The 25,338-nt window shown below is 38.7% G+C and overlaps 1 protein-coding gene across 1 annotated transcript in view; it reads left to right on the top strand.

Annotated features, from left to right (window-relative positions):
* egl (Egl_like_exo domain-containing protein) overlaps positions 1-25,338 on the top strand; it is a 133,423-nt gene that overhangs the window by 95,591 nt on the left and 12,494 nt on the right. Inside the window, exons 5-9 of the mRNA XM_071594368.1 lie at positions 18,065-18,145; positions 19,591-19,727; positions 20,222-20,329; positions 20,720-20,938; positions 22,746-22,841. Of these exons, the coding sequence (XP_071450469.1) occupies positions 18,065-18,145; positions 19,591-19,727; positions 20,222-20,329; positions 20,720-20,938; positions 22,746-22,841 (641 nt within the window). The remainder of the gene's footprint in view (positions 1-18,064; positions 18,146-19,590; positions 19,728-20,221; positions 20,330-20,719; positions 20,939-22,745; positions 22,842-25,338) is intronic.

Here is a 25,338-nt window from a genome sequence, read left to right on the forward strand (position 1 = left end):
TTGTTATGGTAATCCAAGGAGCTTATCTAAATTAATAGAGGAACTATGTTGTAAATCACTCACGGCGCGAAGGTTAAATTACGGATCAAATCTCTTGCGTAAATTTGGAGTGCGTCTCTTTAGCGATGATGTTGAAAATCCATTATTAGCCCCATAGTAGTACGGTAGGAGAGATATTGCAAATACGATTGGAGAGCTAAAGTGCAGAACAGATTTAAGATGTGATTTTTCCCGCGAATGATAAAGGATCATAATTAACGTTGTCCGACAGCGCCAGAGGGTACGTATTTTGGGTCAAATTATTCTGGTGTGTGATCACCCCCTGCCACAAACCCTAGCGGTGGCTTGCAGGGTGATTTACAGAGAAATTATGTAAGTGAATGATAATTGTAAATTTCGTCTGAGATTTAATTGCGTAGAGCGCGTTTCAATACCTTTGTCAATGCTATTGTTCATTGCGTTAATAGAATCTACTGGAAATTGACCATCATTTTTAGTGTTCACCGCGTACAAAATACCATGTCGTGCGTAATACCAAAATTCGCTTCCAAGTACAACAGTTTGTGCGTGGTGATGATGCGTTGATGTTGAGCGCGATCTGCGTCATTAAGCTCTTCAGAATGTTACCATTATTATAATGAGTGGGAAAGCGTCGTATGATTCAAGATAATCGGCTCCCGTTCATCTACGTTGCCCATTGCCACTCTAGCACGTACAAATATAATCACGCAGGTTAGAAGTTTCATTTTAACTGAGGCCGAGTAATTCTATGAGAAGAAAAGTTATTTGATGCACCAGTTGAAACATTTTTGGTGGATTTTAGCAGTAATTAATCTTGACAAAAGAGCTCCAGTGTTAACGACTAAGGTATTAGTGTGAGCTTAATGGTTAAGTGACTGCACAGAGTGAAGCATTATTATATGCTGGGCACCCATTCATGTTTGTCCGATAAAATGATTGCGGCGTTAGATAATTACGGAGGCAATGGAGAGAGAATGGGGGAAATTACCAGTCGCATCTTCCAGTTTTCTGAATGGGTAATATGTTATACGGTGGCGTATTTATGATCCAATAAAAATATAATGACAATCACGCTTTATGATCTCTGCGGTCCCATTTTTGGCTCCTGCTTTACTTGAATGCACCCCTCCCATCCACACATCGCCGTTAATGGAATGATAAACACACTCATTAAGATGGTTCTCAATATTCAAGGGGATTTTTTCCGCCCGAAACGAAAGTTTATTCGTAGCCGATTACATCGCAATTTTACGTCCCCGGGGAGAAATATGCTCCCCGTTATCGAAAACGACATTGGATCGCACGATAATGTGCGTGCCTGCCCTCTAGTCGAAGTTAAATCTAATAACTGCGATAATTTATTCAATGTTTCGCCGTAATTTTCGTGCCAACGACCAGCTCGCACTTTGCAAACCATCAAGGGCCTTTAATTGAATATGAGCCCGTGATGAGTTGTTTTGAGTAGCTTCCGAGCTTTTACTTACTTGCATTAGCGGTAAAAAAATATGTCAGGCCCGGCAGGGGAGTGGGATGAAGAAAAGAGTAGGAAGAGAAGTCATTTTGGACGGAATTTAGGGTATGAAATTAGGCTTTTAAGAGCTGAGAAATGGAATTCGGTAATGCGAAAGGTGTTCAAATTGTTGAGTGCTTTATACGACGATGAATTTCAGGAACAGTATAGAACTAACACACTATGCACCTGATGTTAGCTCCTGCGAAACAACCTGGATCGCATGTGTAATCTTGGGTTAATTGTGAAACTAGGGTGGATTATTTTTTAAGACAGGGTTTGTCTATTATAAGATATAGTTAAAAAATATCTATCTTCCAAATTCTCCTCGAAAATATCGCATTCTACCCATTCACAGTTTGCAATGTAGGAAGTAAACACGTGCTTGCAAGACGGAATTAAATTGTAGGTTAAAAACACAAAATGTGGAACTATGAGCGAATGTGGAACTCGAACTCTTATACAGATATGGTTTAAATGCAGGTGATTCAGCGGCATTGTACAATTTCACCCAGTTACTGTAATATTGCGACAAGCCCGACATGCTGGAGGCAAGGTAAGCAATCGTGATCATTGGATTGTATTCCAGTTACCCTATACAAGTACTTTAATTATCTCGCCCGGCGTAGGGAATGACGTCTACCTCATGCATCATGGCCGCGTTCTATATTTTGATATCCGTTGCCCTATCACTATACATACCTTGGTAGAGAGTGCTAAATTATTTGTAGCACGTTTGTAATCCTACCAGTTTTTAGCGGAAAACAACTCGATCCGTTTGTGAGTAATTTAATATTGAATTTTATTTTTATGGTTGTTTCTTCAGGAGTGGCATCCTGCTTAAAGGATCAAAATGAAAGAAAAGTGTTGATGTAATGGGGCATTGCAACAAGTGTCGTGCAATATTCTGATAAATCAATCCCGCTAGTACCGAAGTTTGGTCGATTAAAAGTCGGATGTGGCGATCCGAACGTAGGTTGGTGTGATAAGTTTACCTTCAATCACAACCCACGATGTGGTGTGAAAAAAATGAGGTAATGAGGAGAGATATGGTGGATATTTCGAGTGTGTCGATATCAGCAAATCCCATATCTGTAGCGCCTTCAACTAAGCCTCAGGTGCGCACACGATTTGACTCTCAGCTGATCGATTGATGAGTTTGCAGTCAACCCTGGTACTAAATAGATTCGACTGGATGTGCGAATCGTGTGTATACGTTTAAAACTTGCTGTAGTGGTAGGATCGCTGACCAAAAACTGAGCCTTCGAGCAAATACTAATTTATTAACTATCAACTTTCATAATGCTCGAAGATAGAGATGCGTATGGCACGTTAGTGCTTTGTTTTCACTGTGTACCTTTTCGATCGTAACAGTATGGTCGAAATAATCAAACTTACTCTGTCTAATAAATGCTTTTGGGCGAAGGCGTGCTACGTGAGTCGTTTAGTAAGTCCTTAGGTAAAAAGAGAAAAGCAAATTTTTTGGTTAGCTTTTTTTATGTTTTAACATAATTTCCTTTTAGCTCGATACACTTTTCACAACGTTTCTCCAACTTTTTCAAGCCATCCAAAAAGTAGGATTTCGGAAATTCCTCAAAATAGGTATCCGTATTGGCGATGACCTCCTCGTTCGACGTGAATCGTTTTCCTTCGAGCCATTTCATCAAGTTTGGAAATAAAAAAATGTCAGTGTGGGCGAAATATGGGAAATACGATGGACGTTTTCATAATATGAACTTTATTTCATGATTTTCGCCATCGGAACGACGCAGGAGTACACCCGTGTATTTTCTTGATGGAAAAATTTTTTTATACCAAATGAGGACGTTTTCACTTGATTCTTTGCTCAAACGGTGCAATAGCGACGCATAATGCTCTCGATTTATCGTTTGTCTTTTTTGTCATCAGTCGATATAGATAATTTCCGGCGAAAACCGAAAGAACCGAGGCCATCACCTTGTCGACCTATTTCACCATCTTCACCTTCTTCGGATCCGGATCGCCTTTAGGAATCCTATCTGGAATGTAGCAATGTATCGTACACAGTGATGTATGGGCGCAGAAACTGTCAGAATTGTGACGGAAAAGCACCAAACCTGCCTCCGAATCGGCCACACGAATGCGTTCATTCTCCACTGGGAGCAAATGCGGCACAAAAATTGCCGAGATTTTTTTACACCCAATTTTTCTTTTTTTCACGCCCAATCGCTCGCGCAAAATTGAAAAAACTGTACCTAGTGATATGCCTGTGGCGTTTACTTAAAACCGTATCGTGGATTTTGTCGATCGTTTTGGAGGAAGCCACTTGCACTGAACGTCCTGATCGATGTTCATCTTAGGTATATTTGGATATAAGGCCTCGTGTAAATTCATTTACCTATTTGTAAACAGTCGCAAATGAGCAGATGTGACATGACCAACTCGGTTTTGATCTCTTTCGGTGCTAAGCCGTTTAAATGAAAGTGTTTAATCGCCACACGAAACATTTTTTCCACTTTTCTTAATCAACGGAAGTTTTTCTCTTTAATCGACTATTAAAATGAAACCACATGGTTAATGGTCATGGACAAAGTAAAAAAGCTTAAAGTCAACAAATCGATTGGCCTTGACAACATCTCTGGAGACGCACTCAAATTAGGGTCAGAGGCAATGATACCGTATCTGCGCACCATTTTTAACATTACGTTAAATAATCATCAAATCCCCGATGATTGGAGGAAGGCTTATGTAATACCAATTTTTAAGGGTGGGACCAATAGCAGTGTAGAGAACTATCGCCCCATTAGCCTAACCTGTAAACTAATGGAGAAGAAGGTCGCAAAATATCTACGTGACCACTGGGAGGATAAGGACTGGCTATTTAAATACCAACATGGCTTTCGCAAAGGGTACTCATGCGAAACCCAACTACTTGGACTCTGCCAGGAAATATCAGACTGCTTAGACAAAGGTAAAGAAATAGATGCAGTTATACTCGACTTCTCAAAAGCCTTCGACAGGGTTCCCCATGACAGATTGTTAGATAAAATTGGAAAACTAAATATTGATAAAAGAGTACTACTATGGACGAAGGCCTTCCTACAAGATAGAACCCAGCAGGTTCGTGTTGGGCACAAAATCTCAGAAGAAACCCGCGTCACATCCGGAGTACCTCAGGGTAGCGTGCTTGGTCCTCCTCTGTTTCTTTGTTACGTGAATGACCTTGCTGAATGTGTCAATTCCAAAATACGATTGTTCGCTGATGACTGTATACTCTATAGGGAAATCAGCATCAGCAGTGATCGCGACGTTCTGCAGGGTGACATAGATAACGTGGCTAATTGGATCAAAATCAACAAAATGGAGATAAACATTGCAAAAACTATCCACATCTCATTCTCCAAAAGGAAGGCAGGTGAGGGAAGGGTATATAAAATAATGGGGGAAACGATTGTAACAAAAGATAATTGTAAATATCTAGGGGTACACCTAAGTAAAGACTTAGGGTGGGGACTTCACACAGATTATGTGGTATGCAAGGCCTTTAAATCGCTCCACTGGGTCATGCGGAGCCTCAAGGGAAGCACTAAATCAACTAAAGAATTGGCCTACAAAACAATTGTAAGGCCTATTGTCGAATATGCGACCACAGTATGGGATCCCTTTGAAATAGGGCATGTGAAAAAATTAGAAGCAGTGCAAAGGAAGGCTGCCAGGTACGTTTTAGGGCGACATAGGCAGACTGACAGTGTAAGTGACATGCTAGGCTCACTAGGATGGGGGTCACTAAAGAACAGATGGAAGCTGAATAGACTGTGTGCCATTTTTAAAATATTGAAAGCTGACGGAGGCTGGAAAGAACTGAACGAGAGTGTAAATAAGCCATGTTATCTCGGCAGGAATGATCACCCGCTTAAAATCAAATACATGCCCCAAAGGACAAACACCGCCAAGTTTTCGTTCCTAAATATGGGAATCAAAGAGTGGAACCAGCTGCCTGATGAACTCTTTAAGCCCTTACCCAAAAGCATTAAATAATTTAGGCGTGAATGCAAAAGGTATACATGATGGGATTGTTAAATGCAATACGGCAGAAGGTGTATGGCTGTATCAAAATATATTGTTTTTTCTCATTTTTTTAATTTTGTAAGTCTACTATACGACTATTTAATGACACTGTGATATGTTTTAAGAATGACTACTGTTTGTTATATCATGTCATTGCCACCCGGCTTATCGCCTAACAGCAATGTATCCCAAATAATAATAATAATAATAAAGCTGAAACTTAAACAGCAGTCTATTGAGAGAAGAGACTTTGCTAAAAGCCAACCTTTTCCGATACGGCGGTCTCCTAGATTTTCCAAGGAGTTATTTAATGATCCACGTATGTGTATGAAAAGAAATTAGGAGTTTTTTATAAAATTCTAAGGTTAGTGGGGCAGGCTGCAGGCCAAATGGGGAAACAGTAATCTACCATGCGGAGAATGCAACCAGAAAGTAATATCGTGAGAGCTAAATGATTGTCTATTTCGGTGAACCAGTAGAGGAGTCATATGAGATACGTGGATTTAGAGAAAGCCTATTTTGTGTGTGAGGTCAAAGTAAACCCGGTATCAAATTCTACGCAAAGATCATTCTGGGTAATGATACTCGGGTGGAGGGGTCGAAGAGGGAATATGAGGATATAACAGTATTGGTACGCGAGGTAAACATGAGAATATTGGATTTGTAGTGTTTAATCTTGAGCTTCCAAGTAGAGTACCATGCGGTGATGGAAGTAAGAGCATCTTGATTAAATAATGAACTTGAAGTGCATGGTGGCATGCTACTTGAATTTCTTAAAGGAGTCTGCCAAGATTCACCGCATGATTTCCGTAGGGTTGCCATTGGAACTGGTTGGTTCAATTTATCCACAAATAGGCCTTTTATTATCCAAAATGCTTCAATAGTTGGATGACTTGAATTTTGAGGCATGCATCTTTTAGCGACTAAATATCGCAAATGAATTGCAAGCATATCCATCATACATCTTATTTTTATGAAATGAAGTTAAGATAAGGGTAATCGTGGGAAGCAGCTCAATATGCTCCTGCGGGTTAGAATAATCGCCTGTGTTGAATAGGGGTTAGAATAATCGAATGTGCCTAATGTTGTACCTTTTGCCATGTATTTCATCAAGTTTTTTTACGAAGTAAAGGGCGCAAAGAGTTTTCCCATATTTCCCCATTATCTGTGACTCTGAAGGATGAATGCGACTAAAATGTGAAGTTGGAACCTTTGTTATTTTCGGCATCATACAGGGTAGCCCCTGTATGATAGCAGGGTATACCCCTGTCTGCAAACTTTCTCGTGCAATGTGAGGTTGAATGTATAAGTGATAAACGTACTTAATTCACTCTCCATTCTTCTGTTCCGCCTTATTGTAGAAGTCTTGTTAAACCTTGAAATATCCGGGTTCTATGTTGGATACGGATAGACAAGATCCTTGTCTTTGAGTCAAAATTCGGACCATGGTTTACAATCTATGTTTAGTGACTAGAGTAGCTTCTTCTGAAGTTTTAACTGCAGTCTAAAGTTTAGTTTTTGTTCATAGTTAATTTTCATGGGTAATTATTATAATAAGCTCAACAATATTTTTTAATTCATACAATATTCTAAGCTCTTTGTCTAATCCAAAAAATATGTCACGGCATAGGATTCGTTGAATTTTGTTTTTTTTAATGAGGTTTCCTTTTCTTTTGTTCTACTTAATTGGCATTGCCCTGATATCTCCTTGGAAGACTTGACCCTAATATAACCTGCATCATAGAATTCCCATTAACCTTGTTTTGTTGTGTAATTGTTATTCTGCGATGAATTGTTTTTCCCAGTTCCACGTATTTTTTTCCTTTTTCTTTAAGGGAATCTGTATCCTTATGGAAACTTCTTGATATTACATGTCATTCGTGTAAGACTTCTAATTTTAAGAGTTCCACTCTAAAGAAAATATAATTTGCACACGTTAGGTGGAAGTATTTTTCGTAAAACGAAAAACCCTGTTTATATAACCTCTTTAGGTCCGGGGTAGAGCAGAGATAGCATGTCTGCTTCTGGAGCCGAAGTTTTGAGTCCCGTAATCGGCGGAAATTTATTAATGGCTTGTTAGAAAAAAATTGTTAATGGTTTTTCGGAACGAGACAACCACACATAACAGAAAAACCACAGTAGTGGTATTTCGGAACACAACGAGAAAAATAGGCCCCTGGTTTCATGGTGAAAGGCAGCAGGAGTTTTACCATCAGGCACTGGTGGCGCAGACCGACTCGCTCGGCCCAGTATCAGTGGCGAGAGTGAAGTGCACGGTATTGGTCGCAGTACTGTGATGTGGAAGGCAACGGGAAGCCACCACATTATTCTCCCTAGAATATGCAGCCTTGTCTTGCATTCAAAATACAATAGAATGGAGAGATATGTGCTGCAGTAAACCAATCGTAGGATTGAAGTACTAAATAAATAACCTCTTTTGTCCAGTAATCGGAATCCTTAACGCTGTTTTGTGTGGATTTTATGAAGGGAAGGGAGGGGTCCGAGCGATGCGATCCCCTCTCCCCCACTGGGGTTAGTTTCCTATTTATACAATACATCCTGACAATGCCCCTCCCCGTTAACTCGACTCCCCTCCTACCAACCCTTCCCTCTCCCTTCGGTCCCAGGATCCTGTCCCACCTACGCCACCTTTATTTTGTCTTCCTCACGTCCACTTCGCTGGTGAATGATGGTGGGTGCCGACCTTTATTTTTGGAAAAATGTTCGCATTCTGGAAGAATGATGTGGAAGCGTTTAATAAAATATCTTCATAAATTCTGAAGTTGCTCGCGACATTAAGTGATGTTGAAGAACGTGTGCGCTTCCTGTTTTCCGTTCTCAAGGAGTGTTTTTTAGGGAGCGATCTCTTAGAAAGTGCCAAAATATTGAGCAAGAGAGTGCCATAGAAAATAATATGGTGAGTATTTGAAGTTTTATACTCTGTCAGTTACATTTTTTCGTGTTTTCTTGTGATATTTTCCTTATATTACGGTTTAGGTTTCGTTGCAGATTTAAGAAATTTCATGGTTCTAAGTGAAGGAGCCCATGGAAATAGTTTTTGCGCTGAGAATTTTGTCAGCTTTTTTATTTATCAGTAAGTTGAAGAAGTTATTAGTTTACATAGTTACTCTGCGTGTCTTTTCGAAATTGAAATGCAAAGAAAACTTACCCTTAGAAATATACCCTTGTTTTATGAAGTTTTCTCGGCTGATGACCTTAGGACGATATTCGAGTCGAACTTCGAAACGTCGGCCAATATGGAACCCCTGACCCGGTGGAGGGCTCGAGAAAACTTCATGAAGCTGATACGCCTGGAAAGCACCTGATCATACTTAAATACTCGTGCACCCTTGCTTAAAAAATTCATAGTTTTCATTCAGGTAATTTTTTTAATGGAAAATTTGTCTTTCATTGCGTGGGTTTTACCCTCGTCATTCTCCCACTTAAATCCCCTCCCAAACGGTGAGGGTGCAAGAAAATGAACCCGTAATTTGTTTGAAAATTATGTCAGGACAAACCCAGAATTAGTAAATTTCTGTTTATTTTCCATATGATGGATGTAATTTTATACCGGACTTCAACTAAAGTTATTGTAGGATTGGTTTCGTTTTGCACCAATTGTTATTTGTGCGTTTCGAAGAATGCTGGAAGTAATTATTCCGGCCGACTGTCCTTTTTGTTTCCAGTGACTCCTCGGTAGCTGATTTGTTCTCAAAATAATGACTCGCAGGCCTTTCAGTGTAGCCCGCGATAATCCATAAGCAAGACACATCAGTTTTATAAGACATAAGTTGCACGGATCTCGAGTTCAAATCGATTAAAAAAATTATTTAGGGGTCGGGGGAGGTCGGAATACGCCACTCATGTGCGAAATCCACCGGTTTTGGAAGAAATGGTTTCTTTTCAAAAACGCTGATGTATTTTACTCTAGTTTCTCTCCTACCTTGATAAAAAAATTTTTGTGAAGCGCCTGTACACGAATGTACCGGTACATTAGGGCTCTGTATATGTCTGCTTTTCATTCACGAGCCTCGTTCATATATCCGTTCGAGTTATTTTTACCGTTCCCGAAAAAATTTAAATGAACATATAACGACGGAATCTGTGTATTTTATACTTTCTCAGCCGGTCCCTTGGTATTACCTGGTGTCCTTATTTCCGCGCGTCACGTGAAAAATTCCGAGAGACGAGTCGTCGTGTAAACTTATAATTACAAATTATATATTATGAGAAAATCATTTTGAAAACGTTTACTATGTCGGATTAATCTTCGTGGAAATTCTTCATCTTAAAATAAAAGCCGTAACGTGGTTTATCCACCCAATACATATGTATATATTTCTCGCGACCTAGTTTCGTTGACATTCAAAACCATCAGGTGATGTTGAACTTCAGCGAAAAACTGTGTGTGGCTTGTGTGGAAAAATTAATTTACGCCCCTCATCGTAGGTTTTTCGATACGATAAAGCCTTAAGGTTAGGCAGATTAGGAGATGATAGGGAGAGTTAAAATTTTTTTACTTGCAAAGGAGCTGAGTGAAAAAGCAATAACGGTTTCTACTGTATCCTCTCTCTAGAAATTCTCACGTTCACTCAATTCCTTGTGTGTGCTCGTTTTTATGGCGTATGGCGCATATTTCAATGAGAAAAATGAGTATAGGGATGCAGTTATATTATTATTTTAAAATACACTCGGAAAAATTTGGCTGAAGAACTTACTCTCTTTCTTAGCCCACAATTTTTTATGCTTGTCAACATGTTAAAGGTGAAATTTGTTGTTTCCGGCGTAACTTAATGGTATTTACATAAATATTGAAATGAATTAATTGACTTTGTAATTCCACACTTTTTAAATTTCCACACAAACCCGCTGTTGGAAGTAATTTGAAGAAAGCCATCCATCCTGTTATTGTTTTCGGGAAATTTTTGATATTAAAAAAATCACAACATTATGATGTGCTGTGTGATATGCCTAGGATTCGGCAGTATTTCTATCGGGAAATATTTGGTTAGCAGCGGGACGACCCGAATGCCGTCCTGTGGAAGATCTTTGCCGATTTAACTAACCCCCCCTGTTGATGTTATATCTCAAGGAGTAAAAGTTATATAATATTAGTAATGAAAAGTGAATGCATGAAGATTCCCATGAAGGAAAAATTGAGAACCTATTTTTGAAGAAGATGATTATTTCAATATTTCTTGAAAGTATCGAGCCAAACTGGCCGACCACAACCGATCCGATTGAAGAATTTTTGCTGCAGGAAAAGAGGGATGAAGGACTTTTTATATAAATCATAGCGGAAATATAATTTTTCATCCCCTTCTTCTAATTTCCCAATAGATTGCGGAACTTCGATAGTCCCCTTTGATCGCAGCGGATTTCATTCTTGTCTCTCCCTCTGGAACGTATTAAGCGCCCCTCCACCTTGCAATAGTTTTTCGCCAAGCTAGCGGATTTTCTAAGACTTACTTAAATTTGCTCTACTTTCTCCGTTCGCAATTTGTTCGATTGGCCCCTTAATTTTTGCCAAGATAACGTTAAATTGCTCTCTGAGTATAATTTTTCATGGCGTTGACCTGTTACTCGCGAAGGGAAAATTTCTTCAAGGCGAATCCGTGTTTTTCTTTGTGCGTGTTCCTTGTGCAATGTCGGAACTGGTGCTGTGTCGTCTTTTCTAATGGTGTATTATTGGTGTATTTTTCTAGACTGTTAAGAAATTGCCGGAAGACGGGCGAGCATTAGTGAATATTTACTAAATCGTGTATTTGGCAGTAAGTTTTCGAATTTCGGATAAGTACACGATAAATTTTAAGAAAGCAATTTCAGGTGAATTGTCGAAAGGTGGATTACGGAAATTGCTTCGGGATCAGTAATCCGATTCCCGATAGTTTTTTTCGCTGCCAATATAAGCGCCATTAACAGCCGTTTGCACGGAAATTATGAATAAATTTATTTATTTATTCGTTAATGAAATACACTAACAACACATTTGTTTCCTTTAAAAAGCGATAAGCTGGTACTTAATTGATTAAAATTTTCGATCGCAAAAAATTCCAGGGTATTCCCTTCCTTATTCACTTTCCCTTTGAATAATTATTAATAAATTAAAACGGCTAATTAAATTTTCGGAGAATTATTTAAGTTACGTTTGAAGTTCCAGTCACGAATTTCTTTCAGTTTTAAATAATTCACAAGCGAAGTTAATTTAAACTCTTTTTCCCCGTGAACATAAATTTCCTTGCTGGTTTCTCGTATGAAAGAGCATCGGAATAAATAAAAAATAAAAATTCAAGTGCAAAGTTAAATATAAATTAACAAAATCAATGAGAGAACCTCCCAGGGTTCACTCCATCTCGTTGGCTTGTGTAGTTTTCCGGCGAAGGTACCACAAATAGGTACGTTAAGCAGTCAAAACAGTGTTTTATATCGCGTCATGTCTTAATTTAGTTCAGCTCCGCCATAAGTTTGGGGAAATTCCGTGTCCAAGGCTCGCTGCTTGTAGCCCGTCGGGTGACAAGTGTCCCTTGGACTGAGGGCGGTCCCCAACTACCCGGCCCCCCTTTTCTTCAGGCCACAACTCACTACTGGCCCTGTTCCCATGACCCCACACATTCCAGTGCGTCGCACCATTTCCTCATTCTTCCCTTCTTAATCCTCATTTCTTTCGTAATTTTTTAGAACCCTTCCCAAAAGGAGTTCTTTTCCTACCTCCGTTCATTTCCCCTCTCTCCCGTGGTTCCCCGCTATCGTAAGGTGGCTCGTCTTGAATGAGCTATCCACTTCCCCCCCAGCAAGTCTCAGCCTTCAGGTAACGCATCGATTCGTCTGAATTCTCCATACAAATTGTACCTTTCTTACTATGAGTGAGGGCTAGGGATTACCATAGTCGCCAAATATATAATGTTTAATATACATAATGGTATTACGTAGTACGATGTACAGATCGGCCCACTGCTTACTTCTTTCAAAGAAATATAATACAGCAATGATATCGTCCTGTTGTGAATGCGTATCTACATACGGTGCGCCGGCCGGAAACTGATTGAGTTAATCCATGGTTATATGATGGTCTTAGCAGTGGCAATTCATTGATCGACATTCTCGGTTTCCGATATAAGTGATGAACTTAACTGCAGATATGCTTCCAAAGAAATGCATCGTTTTACCGTCAAGTCGCGTGTCCACCCAAAATTTGCCTTCAACGCTAGGATACCAATAATAGTAATACGTTCTTCCGTTGCTCTTTTTATGCTATTCCGTGTTCATGATGCAATCGAAACCGCGCGATCTCTTGAATGCGGTGTGTAATACGTAAAAAATAAATAATATTAATTGACATATTTATGTTATTGAGCGTCCTTGTGAAGGCTTCCGCAGTGTGCAGCTGTTGAAGATCCAAGTCTTCCGTGATTCACTCCGTCTCGGTCCACATTGCTGGAACAAAAACTATTTAGCGTCACCATCTAGTGTATCTATCGATATCAATGCTACCTTCATAGGTGATAGGTCGCCCTTCAGAGCTCTACCAGGCCACCTTTACATTTTAGATAGATTTCCGGAGGCTCGTTACCTGCAATGATCTTTTGGGAATCTTTCACCAGGCGTCACCCCTCCTCTACATTAAAGACTGAAAAATAGAAAGGTAATAGTTTCGAAGGCGACATAGTGTGAACATCTCTTATATTGTACGAGGGTCATCCGGAAAGTAGTACCCGTTCGTGCCGCATGAAGTGCTGACGACGCGAGTAGCCGCTGGACGAGGTCAGATAGCTTCAGTGGCTTGTCTGCCTTCTCTGAGCCAAGTTGCGTGACGCTAGCATTGCCTGTGTTGTTTCTGTGATTGTTTACAATGTTTAAAAAAATTGAGAACGCCGCCAGTTGTGAAGTGAGGGCAGTGATTAAATTCCTCAATGCAAGAAACGTTCGCCCATGTGATATTCATCGCCAATTAAAGGAGGTGTATGGAGACAATGTAATGGACGAGTCGTCTGTTCGGCGGTGGTGTCGCAACTTCAACATGGGGAGGGGGAACACACACGACGATGAGCGTTCGGGGAGACCGTCTGTCATTACAGACCAACTGGTGAGCTCAGTTGACGAATTCGTGAGGAACGATCGGCGCGTCACAATTGATGACATCTGTGAGCATTTTCCCAATGTTTCTCGAACAATTGTTCATGAAATTGTTAAACACCATCTGCATTATGCAAAACTTGTGCAAGATGGGTCCCTCGCGTATCTCAATGAGCTGGCGGCGAAGGACTATGCAGCAGGAATACAGAAACTTGTCACACGTTATGACAAATGCCTTAATTTGCTTGGAGATTATGTTGAGAAGTAGTTTAAAGTATCCTCTTTCAAATAAAATTTTTTATGTTTGTTAATATTTACTTTTGTGTCTTTATTTCACGAACGGGTACTACTTTCCGGATGACCCTCGTACTTGGGCAAGTTGCCCATAAATGATGTCTTCAACGGCATTTGACTCGCTTGCGGTGATGGAGGAATGTGTGCCCACGTTCATCGGGTTCAAAGGTGCCTCTTTTGCTCTTTATCTCGGGAAGTATGGACAAATGGAATTGAACAGGACGTACATTTTTACGTGGAAACATTCGCCTAGAAACCAAGGCTTCACAATTAGTTCTATCGCTCGTAATTCTCTTTCCCTTGTCTTACTAAATCCTCCTTTTTTTAAATAGGCTTGGTATCTACAATACGTGGGGTCTACTATAAAGAGCCGGATTCGATTATTGTTGGTCGAAAGGATCGTTCGCTTTTATTTTTGTGTTTAATTCACGCAGGACTTGACTCGTTAAGTTTTAGTCCGTCCGTCAACTAATCGCTCGCCTCTTTCCATGGGTCTGCCAAAGCCGAATTTGAGCGAGCGGTTTCTCTCCTTGCCATAATCGTAAGCTCTTCCGTGTCCTAATTATCACCCATAGGGTGCGAAGAATGTCAGCGATCACGTGAGGTCCCACCAATACAGGTACCATAACTCAAACAGCGATTCCCTCAATCCGAAGCTTCGCGAATACTCGAAATGAATCAACGTCCGTCCACCTCGAAAGTTTCCGTCGTCCCACTCATACTCTCCGTTCTCACGTTTCATTTTCATCGCACGACCTTGTGCCTACCACACACACCCGGAATCCCGTTCGTTTGCCGGGACTTCGGCTAATAATAGAGAAAGTGCCCGGAGAATAAATTCGTGCGAGTAGCTCCCGAGAGAAAGAATTTCCTTCAAAAACTCTTCAAGCGCCCTAATTGCGGTCATCTCCTCCTCCCCCTTTCCCTCCGTAAAAGTTTTTCGAGTGGAGACCAGAAACGGTTGATTAACATGCAAAATTCAGGGGAGGGGAATGGGTCATTGTTTCTTCACGGGACTGGACGAGGTTTCCGTAGGGTTTTAGCTTTTTCGTTTGTTTTTATTAGATTCGTGGTTTACCTGCGTGATTCTTCCCTAAAGCGTTGGAGAAAGGAAGTCTTTTCGCCTCCTGAAACTTTCCTGCCCTCGCCGTGGCTCGAGGAGATTTTACGGTAATTGATCGTTCGCCCTTACCTATGTTGGCTTCCTGAATTGACGATTGGACAAAGAGACGCTGCTCCCTTATTCCTCAGCTATCTTGCCATTGGTTTTGCATTAGCATTCATATTTCAACATGCGCCAGTTGCCTGATTCAATTTCCCTCCGCGCGGAATTTTTATTGCTTGAAGTTGTCCTTCTAGCATTCTTAAAAATTAATTATGTTTTCGTCAATGAAACGCATTGTAGGAGTTAGAGTAGTCTTTATTTTAGATTTTACTTTTTGTTTGACTTTAAGTTCCTTAGTTTTTTAGAAAAAAATAGGTATATGAGTGAGCTGAATTCCATTATTTGCTGTTGTTTCGGCAAGGTCGTTGATCTTCGAGAACGTGGAACTTGTAGAAGCATATGATTAAGAGGAACTACTCCTATGCATTTATGCGATGATTACTCCTGTTTTTTAATGTATGCACGATGCATCGTTTAATATGTCTAATTTATAATTTTTGTTGAAATATCATTGTATCATAGTGCACAATTTATGTCATTGGTTGAAATTAATTTATTCTATCATTAAAATGTTTACGAAAGCAAATAATTCAAAAGTGTAGTTTAAATGCTTCATCGACTTGAGTTGCTATTGTTCCTGTAATTCCCAACTCTACCACATTTTTCTCTAATCTCGAGTGAGGAATTGGGCCATTTTATCGGTTTCGGCTTCTGGAATACCAAGGTTAACTGTCAAGTATAACGCCCACCTAGATTAACTGCTTAAGTAAATTAGTAAAAGTAAAGGCATATCCGTTTTATGGAGGTATTTTAAACATTTCCTATCAAGATCTTTGATTTTTAAAAGTTTTAAATTGTTTTCGTAGTTGATTTCATAATTAGAGCTATTATCTTCATTTCCATGTGTAGAAAGGCGTCTTTAAGTCATAGCCAAAGTAACCTGTAAGAGTAGCCTGTAACTGTGTAACAGAAAGCGTGATAATAAGCAACAAATAATTCATTCTAAAGTCTTTGAAATAGTTCCTGGTGAGTTGGCATTCGAGTTCGTGCAAATTGGGGGGAAAAAGTCCGCGTGAAGCTCTTAATATCGTTCACAGCTGTGGTAAATAATTTAACACTCCTTCCATAACTCTTCCAATCACCGGAAATGTTCCCATTGATATTGAATGTTACTGTTAGAAAGCGTTGGGATAATTCCTAAGAGATATCGCCTTACAAAGAAGGTGCGTACCGCCGAATTACCAACGTTTTCGACACACTTTGCCCTCCACGGTGTTGAAACGAATTCTCAAAGCGTAGGACGCTGGGTTGTAGTGCAGTTGGGTAGATGTTCCCACCGTCTTTCCTAGCAGAAAATCTTTCGGTAACTAGGGATTACTAATTAAATGAATACTACATTGTATCTTTCCACTGTCCTTTATTCACGTGCAACTAGTTTCAACGCTCAAGCGTCATCATATTAACATGAATTTCCAAAAGGTTGAACCGGGAATAATGTATTCAATCTCTTTGCTTTCTCGTCGACTTCGCTTATTTAATGCGTCTTCGCTGTTTTTGCGAAATATAATGAGTTGTTTTCCTAGAAATTAGAGAAGCGCTTGAAAAATAGTGAGATCAGATAAGCGCTAAATGTTAATTTATCAACATTTAAAATGTTATGATAGGAGGATTCATAAATGTTGTTCATGTTGAATATCTCTTCAGTTTACTCAACTCTACACCTTTGCGCAGAAGTATCTTAATGTGTAATGTTTTACGTTTTGCATTACTTTTGGTGTCATTCTTGTGTTGAGTTTGAATGTTGAGTTTTAAAGTACGTACCTCACAAGAAGAGCTTTCCACTAAAGATTCAAGGTTCAGTCTATGAGGGGAGTGAGAATGCCCTCTGATTTAGTTTCCTGAAAATGTTTGAGTGACAGGTAGAACGGTTCCTATAGTGACCCAGCCATAACTCATTAATGTAAAAATAAGTTCCAATGTCAAAATGTCACGCGGAAAATGAAATGGGCGGTGAAAATGTAATTCGTTGTCATAAGTATATGGCATTTAGGAGCAACCGAACGAATAAGTAGTTCTGCCCTCACTCTCTATCCCGAAGAAAATGTATTTTAGTAATGTTGGACATAGTTTTTATGTTCTAAGGCAATGAGTATTTCACATTAATCACCGTTGAATATTTTTATATGTTTCGAATTATCGCGAAATTAGGGAAATTGCGAGTAATCGTTAAAACTTGTATAAATGTTATCGAAGTTCAGCATTCAGCGAATGACATGTTGCGCAGTTCTCTCAATTCACTTTACGATAGGAAACAAATTCAGAAATAAACCGTCGAGTAAATGTTGCATACTTGATACTAAAAGAAATGCTGCAGCATATTTATTCTTTTTCTTGATTTTTCTGAATAGTTGGTGGTTTTCGAAGAAATATGCTTTAATTTAATGGTTTTACCGCATTGATATTTTCAACAGAAAAATGTTGAACAAAATTGAGAAACACGCGTACACGCTCTCCAGAGACCACATATTTTCATCCGGAAAATTTTCAGGATTATCTCAATTTTCGTAAATGAGTAATTATGGTGACTAAATAACGTCGCAAAGCGTCTGACCTAGTGGGATAGAATCCTCTTAATCGTAATGTAGTGCTCATACTTGGTTGAGCGTTTTTCGTATAACCTTGGGTTTAATTACGACCGTGAAAGTAATGTCAGGGAATGATCTTATTGTATAACCACTTCATCTCTTCAAGTCTATGTCTTCTTCTTATATATGTTTTCATGGTAATAACGTTCCCTACCTTGTTATCCTTACAGGCTCTCTCTTGTTTGAAGATTGTTCATTTTATGTAATTGCTCATTTGTGTTACGTGTGCGATTGGGCTCATAATAATTGACAAACCATTGATTGAAAAGTTATTTCTGCTTTCCATTAATTCCATCCATTCCCTTGCAGGTGATCCATGACTGCCGAAACGACAGCATCAACCTGTTCAATCAGTTTGGTATCACCCTTCAGAACGTGTTTGATACGCAGGTAGGTAATCGTACTGTTAATGGTGGTGTTATGATCAAATGCATATTATGAAGTTTGCGGTTTATTGCTTTTAATTGTGGTGGTAATATTTTATCTACCATCCAGGAACACTCTTCCAATAAATTACCCTCTCTTTCGCCTTTGGGCCGCTGGTCATGGCGAGTTAACCGATCACGTTAGCTAGGGGCCATTCAGAAGCGGAATTAATGAAAGAGAGAAGGGACCAGTTAGCTACCTTAGGGCCGGGAAATCATAAATTCATTGTCAAATCAATGATGTCATTTAACTTTTCCGCATTTGCCCTTGTTACGTTTAGCTGCGTCTGTCTTTTGTTGTATGGGGTGGAATTTCCGATTCCTAGTCATCTCTCATGAGTTTGATTTCTTAGATTTCTTTCCGTCGTCTTTTTTCCGCATGTTCGTTATATAGTATATTTAATATTGATTGCTTGGCTGATGAACAAAATAAATTCTTGACTTTCTTTGCCGTATAAGTTGATCGTGTACCGACGGAAGTTAATTCACTCGCATTCTTAAAATCTATAATGAATGTAAGACTTAGGAAAAATATGATTAGGTTTATCATTCCAGAAAGAAAGTAGAAGTGTGAACGTTGAGGACAGAGAAGTTCACTGAACTGAGGAGACGGAAAGAATAATTGGCAAGCCGGATGGAAACTCTCATAGGCAGCTATGATGATGACATCATGCCAACGAATTGGTAGTTGCATATATTTTGGGGACGGGGTCACTCGTCCTACGGGAACGTCCCTTCTTGAAAATCGTTTGTGCGCGTATAATTTTTGTGAAAATATGTAGATTAGTAAACTAATTCATTATTAATAGTGAAGTAAATTGAATTGTATATTTATTATTATTACATTATTCATTAGCCTCTTCAAATGTACAAGGATGACAGAAAGGGGTGTGGTAGTCCAGGGGGTGGAGACTTAGACCACTTATCAGAGGGCCTTGGTTCTAGGGCATGCTTTTGGTCACTATCAACTTCATTCAAGATGTGTGCTTTTTGGCAACCAGATTTTCCTGGGAAACCGAAGGGCAGCACAGGGAAAGGAGCTAGTGCCTCTACCCTGACGTGTGAATTTCACACATTGTTGGGCTTAGCCTAGATAATCTCTATTTATCAAACCAATGGGTTTGAAAACTGTTGACAATTGTGACTAAAGAAATCTATTTGAACAAAAGAGCATTGAAGTCTTTTCTCGTGTTTTTTTTTAACTTATGTGTACCAGACTAATTACAGAGATTATGTGATCATGGTCATAATGTTATCTTCAATTGAAGTATTTCTTTTACTGAGTATTTCTAGTGTGATAAGTTCCAATTTTTTCCCTAAATTTTGCTAAATCCTGTTTTCTTCTGAAACCAGCAAATTAGACAACCAGCTAAGTTTGCATCCGTCTATTTTTTTTATCTTATGTTTCAGGCTGCTCATGCCATTCTGCAACTGCAGGAGACTGGTAGGCCAGTGCACAAGGCAAAAAATCTATCACTCAATGCTTTGTGCTTGGCTCATGGAGCATCACCAAATCCTCTTAAGGAGTCCTTGAAAGGAATTTATAGGTGAAAATACCCATCGTATTTCTTTAATGTGTGATAAATATTCTTGTGTCAGTGAATTTGTCTGCATAATAATGTAATAATTGTAACAATATGATCTGATTGTAAACTCTTTAATTTCTGCAATTTAAGGGGACCATATTCATATTAACTTCTCTGTTGCTTGTGCTAAAATTTCACCTAAGCATTCTAGACATGTTTCCCTAACCATGTTACTCTAAATAACATTTTTATATTTGTTCAGACTCAATTTTTTCCATTAATTCATATTATGAATTCATATTTCTAATGCACTTTCATTACTAGAAAAATTTTAGAGTTTAAATAGATATAATCTCGTAGCATATACCTTTGTTTTTAATTTTTGAGTGAAGCTTAAGCATTCTGAATAAGACATGAGAACACATACTATTGTTCTTTCACTTATATTTTCATTTTAGATACAAAATAGTCTCATTGGAACAAGCATAGACCTTGACTGTGATAAAACTTTTCAGGAGAGATCAGCGCTACTGGAACAGAAGGCCGCTAACCAGGGACATGATTGTTTATGCAGCTGCTGATGTACTTTCCCTGGTCCCCCATGTTTACTGTGCCATGCAGAGGTTTGTAAACTTTGGCTTAGTGGAATATTTATGTTGCCAACATAACCTCATAGGTGCATGTTGTAAACAAAATTTCCTTTGTACATTTTCATTGTCAATATACATTTATCTATGGAAGTCACTTCTTGTGACAATACTTGTGTGTGTTAGATGTTCTAATATATGTAATACATGTATACAAATGGTGCAAACAACTGCTTATGCTATCAGAGAACCTTCTTTCCATGACTTCTTCAAAAGAGTAGTGATTGAAATAATATTTTTTTCTTGCTCCGGTGGCCTACATGACTCATTTCAGTTTGAAAATGAACTGGGCCTCACTCATCACTTAAAATCCAACTTTTGAGTATGGAAGTATCTCTTGCATAAAAAAATTTATTCTTTATTCAGGTTAATCCAGCCGAAATGGGTGCCGCTTCTACAAGAACTCTGCGAAGAACAAATTCTGATGAACATTCGTCCTTTGGAGGTTAAGCAGCGTAAGAAGCAAAGAAAAGTTGAGGCTGAAGTAGCAGACTTGCGGTTAAAACTTGACACCTCTTCAGCAATGCCATCAGCATTATCGTCATCGGTCATCGTGTTAAGTAATAGAGAGATTCGTTTGCTGAGGTAAATACATTTTTTCTTGTCAGGTATACCAGGAAAATGCATCTGCTCCTGGGTTAATCTTTGACTTGTTATATGCATAGATTCACAATGGCTGAATTTCCATGGATTATACAACACCCATGCAAGTCCTTGACCTTTCAATGAAAGGTGGGCATGATTTCAAATAGCCAATTGTGCATTTGATATGGAATATCTAATTGGACTCTCACCCTTAGGCCTGGTTTTATGATGACTCGTTAAATTGATGGTCGACTTATCTCCAGTTTAAGGTCAAAAATCCGTTTTCTGATTGCTAATCAAGTTCAAAACCAACTGTTAAAAAGCTGAATTGCTGATGGACGATATTAATACATTTATATTTTTCTCATCAACTAATTACCTATCTTTTTGTTTATAAAATCAGATTTGTTGTGAATATCCATATTGAGTTAATGTTCACATTAACTAATGATTTGATTTGACCAGACATTTTACCAACCAGGCCTTGATGTTTTGCCTTGTGCTTAGAGAAGACTTTTTCTTATTACAATGCATGCATTCTTTTAGTATGCTGAGATTGTGAATTTATGTGGTGCTAAAAGTGATATCTTTGAATTCCCAAGGCTTATGTTTTGATTCCTATTAGCTATAAATTCTTCAGTGATATGATCCCACTTTGGTTGCCATTTTGCAAGTAACCCTCTATATCATGTGTGGAGATGCTTCTCACCACATCATGGTCAGTAAACAGTGTAAGTTAAGGAGAAAAAAAATTAGTCCTGTCTGTTCTAAAGTTTATTAATTCAGATCCAAATCCATTAGCTCTATCCTACCAGTAAGAATATCGGATAATTGATGTGAGATATTGCCATTTCATGCCATTATTTACTATTTTCCGTTATCTTTCTCATGTCTAATCGTTCAATGTGATATAAACAGACTTTTGACTCAAGAAATGGGGTTAAAAGAGCAAAGTTTGAAATTACTCGGATATTTGCCATAATTTGATATTATACTTATCTTAGTTTGACTGAACCTGATGTCAAAATAATGATTTCAATGAGTAGTTCTCGATCACTAATCATAAAATCGCATCTAAAAATGAACATCAATGTGGAATTGTCTACCATGGACATGAACACATGAATAAACTTTTGTCATGGAAAATATTTATTTAGCCAGTACTTATTTTTAGAATTTGAAATAGAAAAGTGTATTAATTAATCAATGAGAATGTTACAAGAAGCACTTAAGTTTCGGCTGCTTTATGAAGCTTTATAATCTCCCACGTGTATTAGATTACACTGTTATTGAACATATACGAATCACTTTTTCTGGATTAGCAATAATACTATGTAATTCCATTCTGCAGCTGCAATAAAATTTATTAGTGTGATCTCTCTTCGTGAAATGAAGAACACGATGTATTTTTCCTCTGTTCTTTATGTTGGTATTACTAGGTTCAATGCCGATTATGGGTATATTATGGGGTTATTTTATTAATTTTCGTGAATACAAAAGTTTATGTTGAAAAAAGATTGATTTTAAATTAATGCTATTCATGAGCTTGCTAATGGATGCAAAATATTCATATCATTTGCCTTTTAAATATATTCGCTCTCAACTTGAATGAATGAATTAGTCTGATGCTGTATTCTCCCAATATATTAAACTCAAAATCTTTTGTCCCCAAAGGGAATATGGTAGGTTGACCAGAAAGATTTATTACAGTGATGTTTACTTAAAAACATTATATTATTAATAATTTAAGAGATAAACGAAATGTTCTTTCAAAAATAACCTTAATAGAAACATTCTATTTTTTCAGATATTTAGATTTGACAGAGGAAGAGAAAGAAAGGCTCAAAGGTTCTTATAAGGTTGCAAGGAAACTAGAAAAATTGGAATCCCTTGGAGTGGATAGGTAAGGAAAAAACTAATGTTAAAAGTATCATTTTTTGTTAAAAAGATAAAATTTTCCAATTAATCATAATTGTCACAAACTCACCCAGTAACATCAGACCTAGCTCATTGCAAGTATGTCACAAAGTGTATGATTTTACATAGAAATATGAATGTTATATATTTTCTTTAAGGATGTTTATAAATCATCAAGTTAAGCTAGGGTTTTATCTTTTCAAATTGTTGTCCTGGGAGTGATATCTATGCCTTCAAGTCAACAGATTTGTTTATGAGGAATACGAGGGTCATCCGGAAAGTAGTACCCGTTCGTGAAATAAAGACACAAAAGTAAATATTAACAAACATAAAAAATTTTATTTGAAAGAGGATACTTTAAACTACTTCTCAACATAATCTCCAAGCAAATTAAGGCATTTGTCATAACGTGTGACAAGTTTCTGTATTCCTGCTGCATAGTCCTTCGCCGCCAGCTCATTGAGATACGCGAGGGACCCATCTTGCACAAATTTTTGCATAATGCAGATGGTGTTTAACAATTTCATGAACAATTGTTCGAGAAACATTGGGAAAATGCTCACAGATGTCATCAATTGTGACGCGCCGATCGTTCCTCACGAATTCGTCAACTGAGCTCACCAGTTGGTCTGTAATGACAGACGGTCTCCCCGAACGCTCATCGTCGTGTGTGTTCCCCCTCCCCATGTTGAAGTTGCGACACCACCGCCGAGCAGACGACTCGTCCATTACATTGTCTCCATACACCTCCTTTAATTGGCGATGAATATCACATGGGCGAACGTTTCTTGCATTGAGGAATTTAATCACTGCCCTCACTTCACAACTGGCGGCGTTCTCAATTTTTTTAAACATTGTAAACAATCACAGAAACAACACAGGCAATGCTAGCGTCACGCAACTTGGCTCAGAGAAGGCAGACAAGCCACTGAAGCTATCTGACCTCGTCCAGCGGCTACTCGCGTCGTCAGCACTTCATGCGGCACGAACGGGTACTACTTTCCGGATGACCCTCGTACATGTGCATTTTCAAATTACCTGTTTAATTTATTTTATTTAGTAAAAATTGTGCACATACAGCAGGATTGCCAATTTACAGTGACACATATAACAGGAACATATAAGGACACAAACATACAAACGTCAACAAGACTATACTATTGAGGGAGGTGTGAGAGATGTGTCAGAGAAAGGTTTATAAATGTGTTGGCTGGGAGTGAGAGGGGGTCAATACTTTCGGGAAGGGAATTCAGTAAAGTGGGGAGACGGAAGAAAAGGGACCGTTTGGTGAGGGACAATCTGGGAACGGGTTGGTGGAATAAAGAGTGATCGCGGGTAACTCGGGGGGGAACTCTGAAATTGATAAGGGAAATTAGTTCAGGACAGTCGTTAATGGAGTTAAGGGTGTTATGCATGAGTTTTAAATCGGATTTTAGACGTAGAGAGGAGAGATTACAAATCGAGAGCGAGGAAAGAAGTGATTCAGTGGGTGAGTCCCGAAGATGGGGGACTCTGTACTTGACAATTTTACTGAAAAAATTAGTTATCGTGTTAAGGGTATTAAGGTTAGATAGGGCAGACATTGACCATATAGGGGAGCAGTAGGTAATTAATGGTAAGATAATGGTTGAGAAATATGCGGTTAGAGATTGTACATCTTTTATTTCTGTGTAGGGGTAAAGTAGACCTAGAAGAGACATGGCTTTGCATTTAACTGCTTTGATATGACCTGAGAAATTTAGTTTGCGATCAGTTAATACACCAAGATCCTTGACAGAAGCAACACGATTCAGAGGAACTGAATTAATTGTATAGTTAAAGGTAAGAGGAGATTTTTTTAGGGAGAGAACTAGAGTATTGCATTTATTTGAGTTTAAATTTAGCATCCATGTGCTGCACCAATCTGAAATTTTATTTAAAGCCTCCTGAAGGTGGTAGCAATCCGTGGGGGAATTAATTTCCTTAAAAATTTTGCAGTCGTCGGCATATAGTAACGTGTGGGCTAGGGAGGTCGGGACTAGGGAAGCTAAGTCATCAATGTACAGATTAAAAAGATATGGTCCGAGAATACTACCTTGAGGAACTCCAGATGTCACAGAGGACCAAGGAGATGAGGCGCCAGATAGTATTACTCGCTGATTTCTATTCGAAAGAAAGCTGGTCAGTAATTTGAGAAAGTTTTCATGAACGCTAAAACGCTGACTGAGTTTATTAATGAGGAGGTTATGATTGAGGGAGTCGAAGGCTTTTGAGAAATCCAAGAAGATGGCATCTAATTGAGTCTTACTTGTTATCGCACTAACAGCGTGGTGTTGAAAAAGTGCTAAATTGGTCAAGCATGACCTGCCCGGAAGGAAACCATGTTGGTTGCTAGACAGAAAAGGGGAAGTAAAATAATAAAGTCTGTTGAGAATAATCCTCTCGCAAACAGAAGAAAGAATAGGTAGTAAAGAGATAGGGCGATAGTTAGATATTTCATTTTT

Source organism: Hetaerina americana, unplaced genomic scaffold (genome assembly GCF_022747635.1).
Source record: "Hetaerina americana unplaced genomic scaffold, ioHetAmer1.1.p SCAF_6, whole genome shotgun sequence".
In the NCBI taxonomy this organism is placed as follows: domain Eukaryota; kingdom Metazoa; phylum Arthropoda; class Insecta; order Odonata; family Calopterygidae; genus Hetaerina; species Hetaerina americana.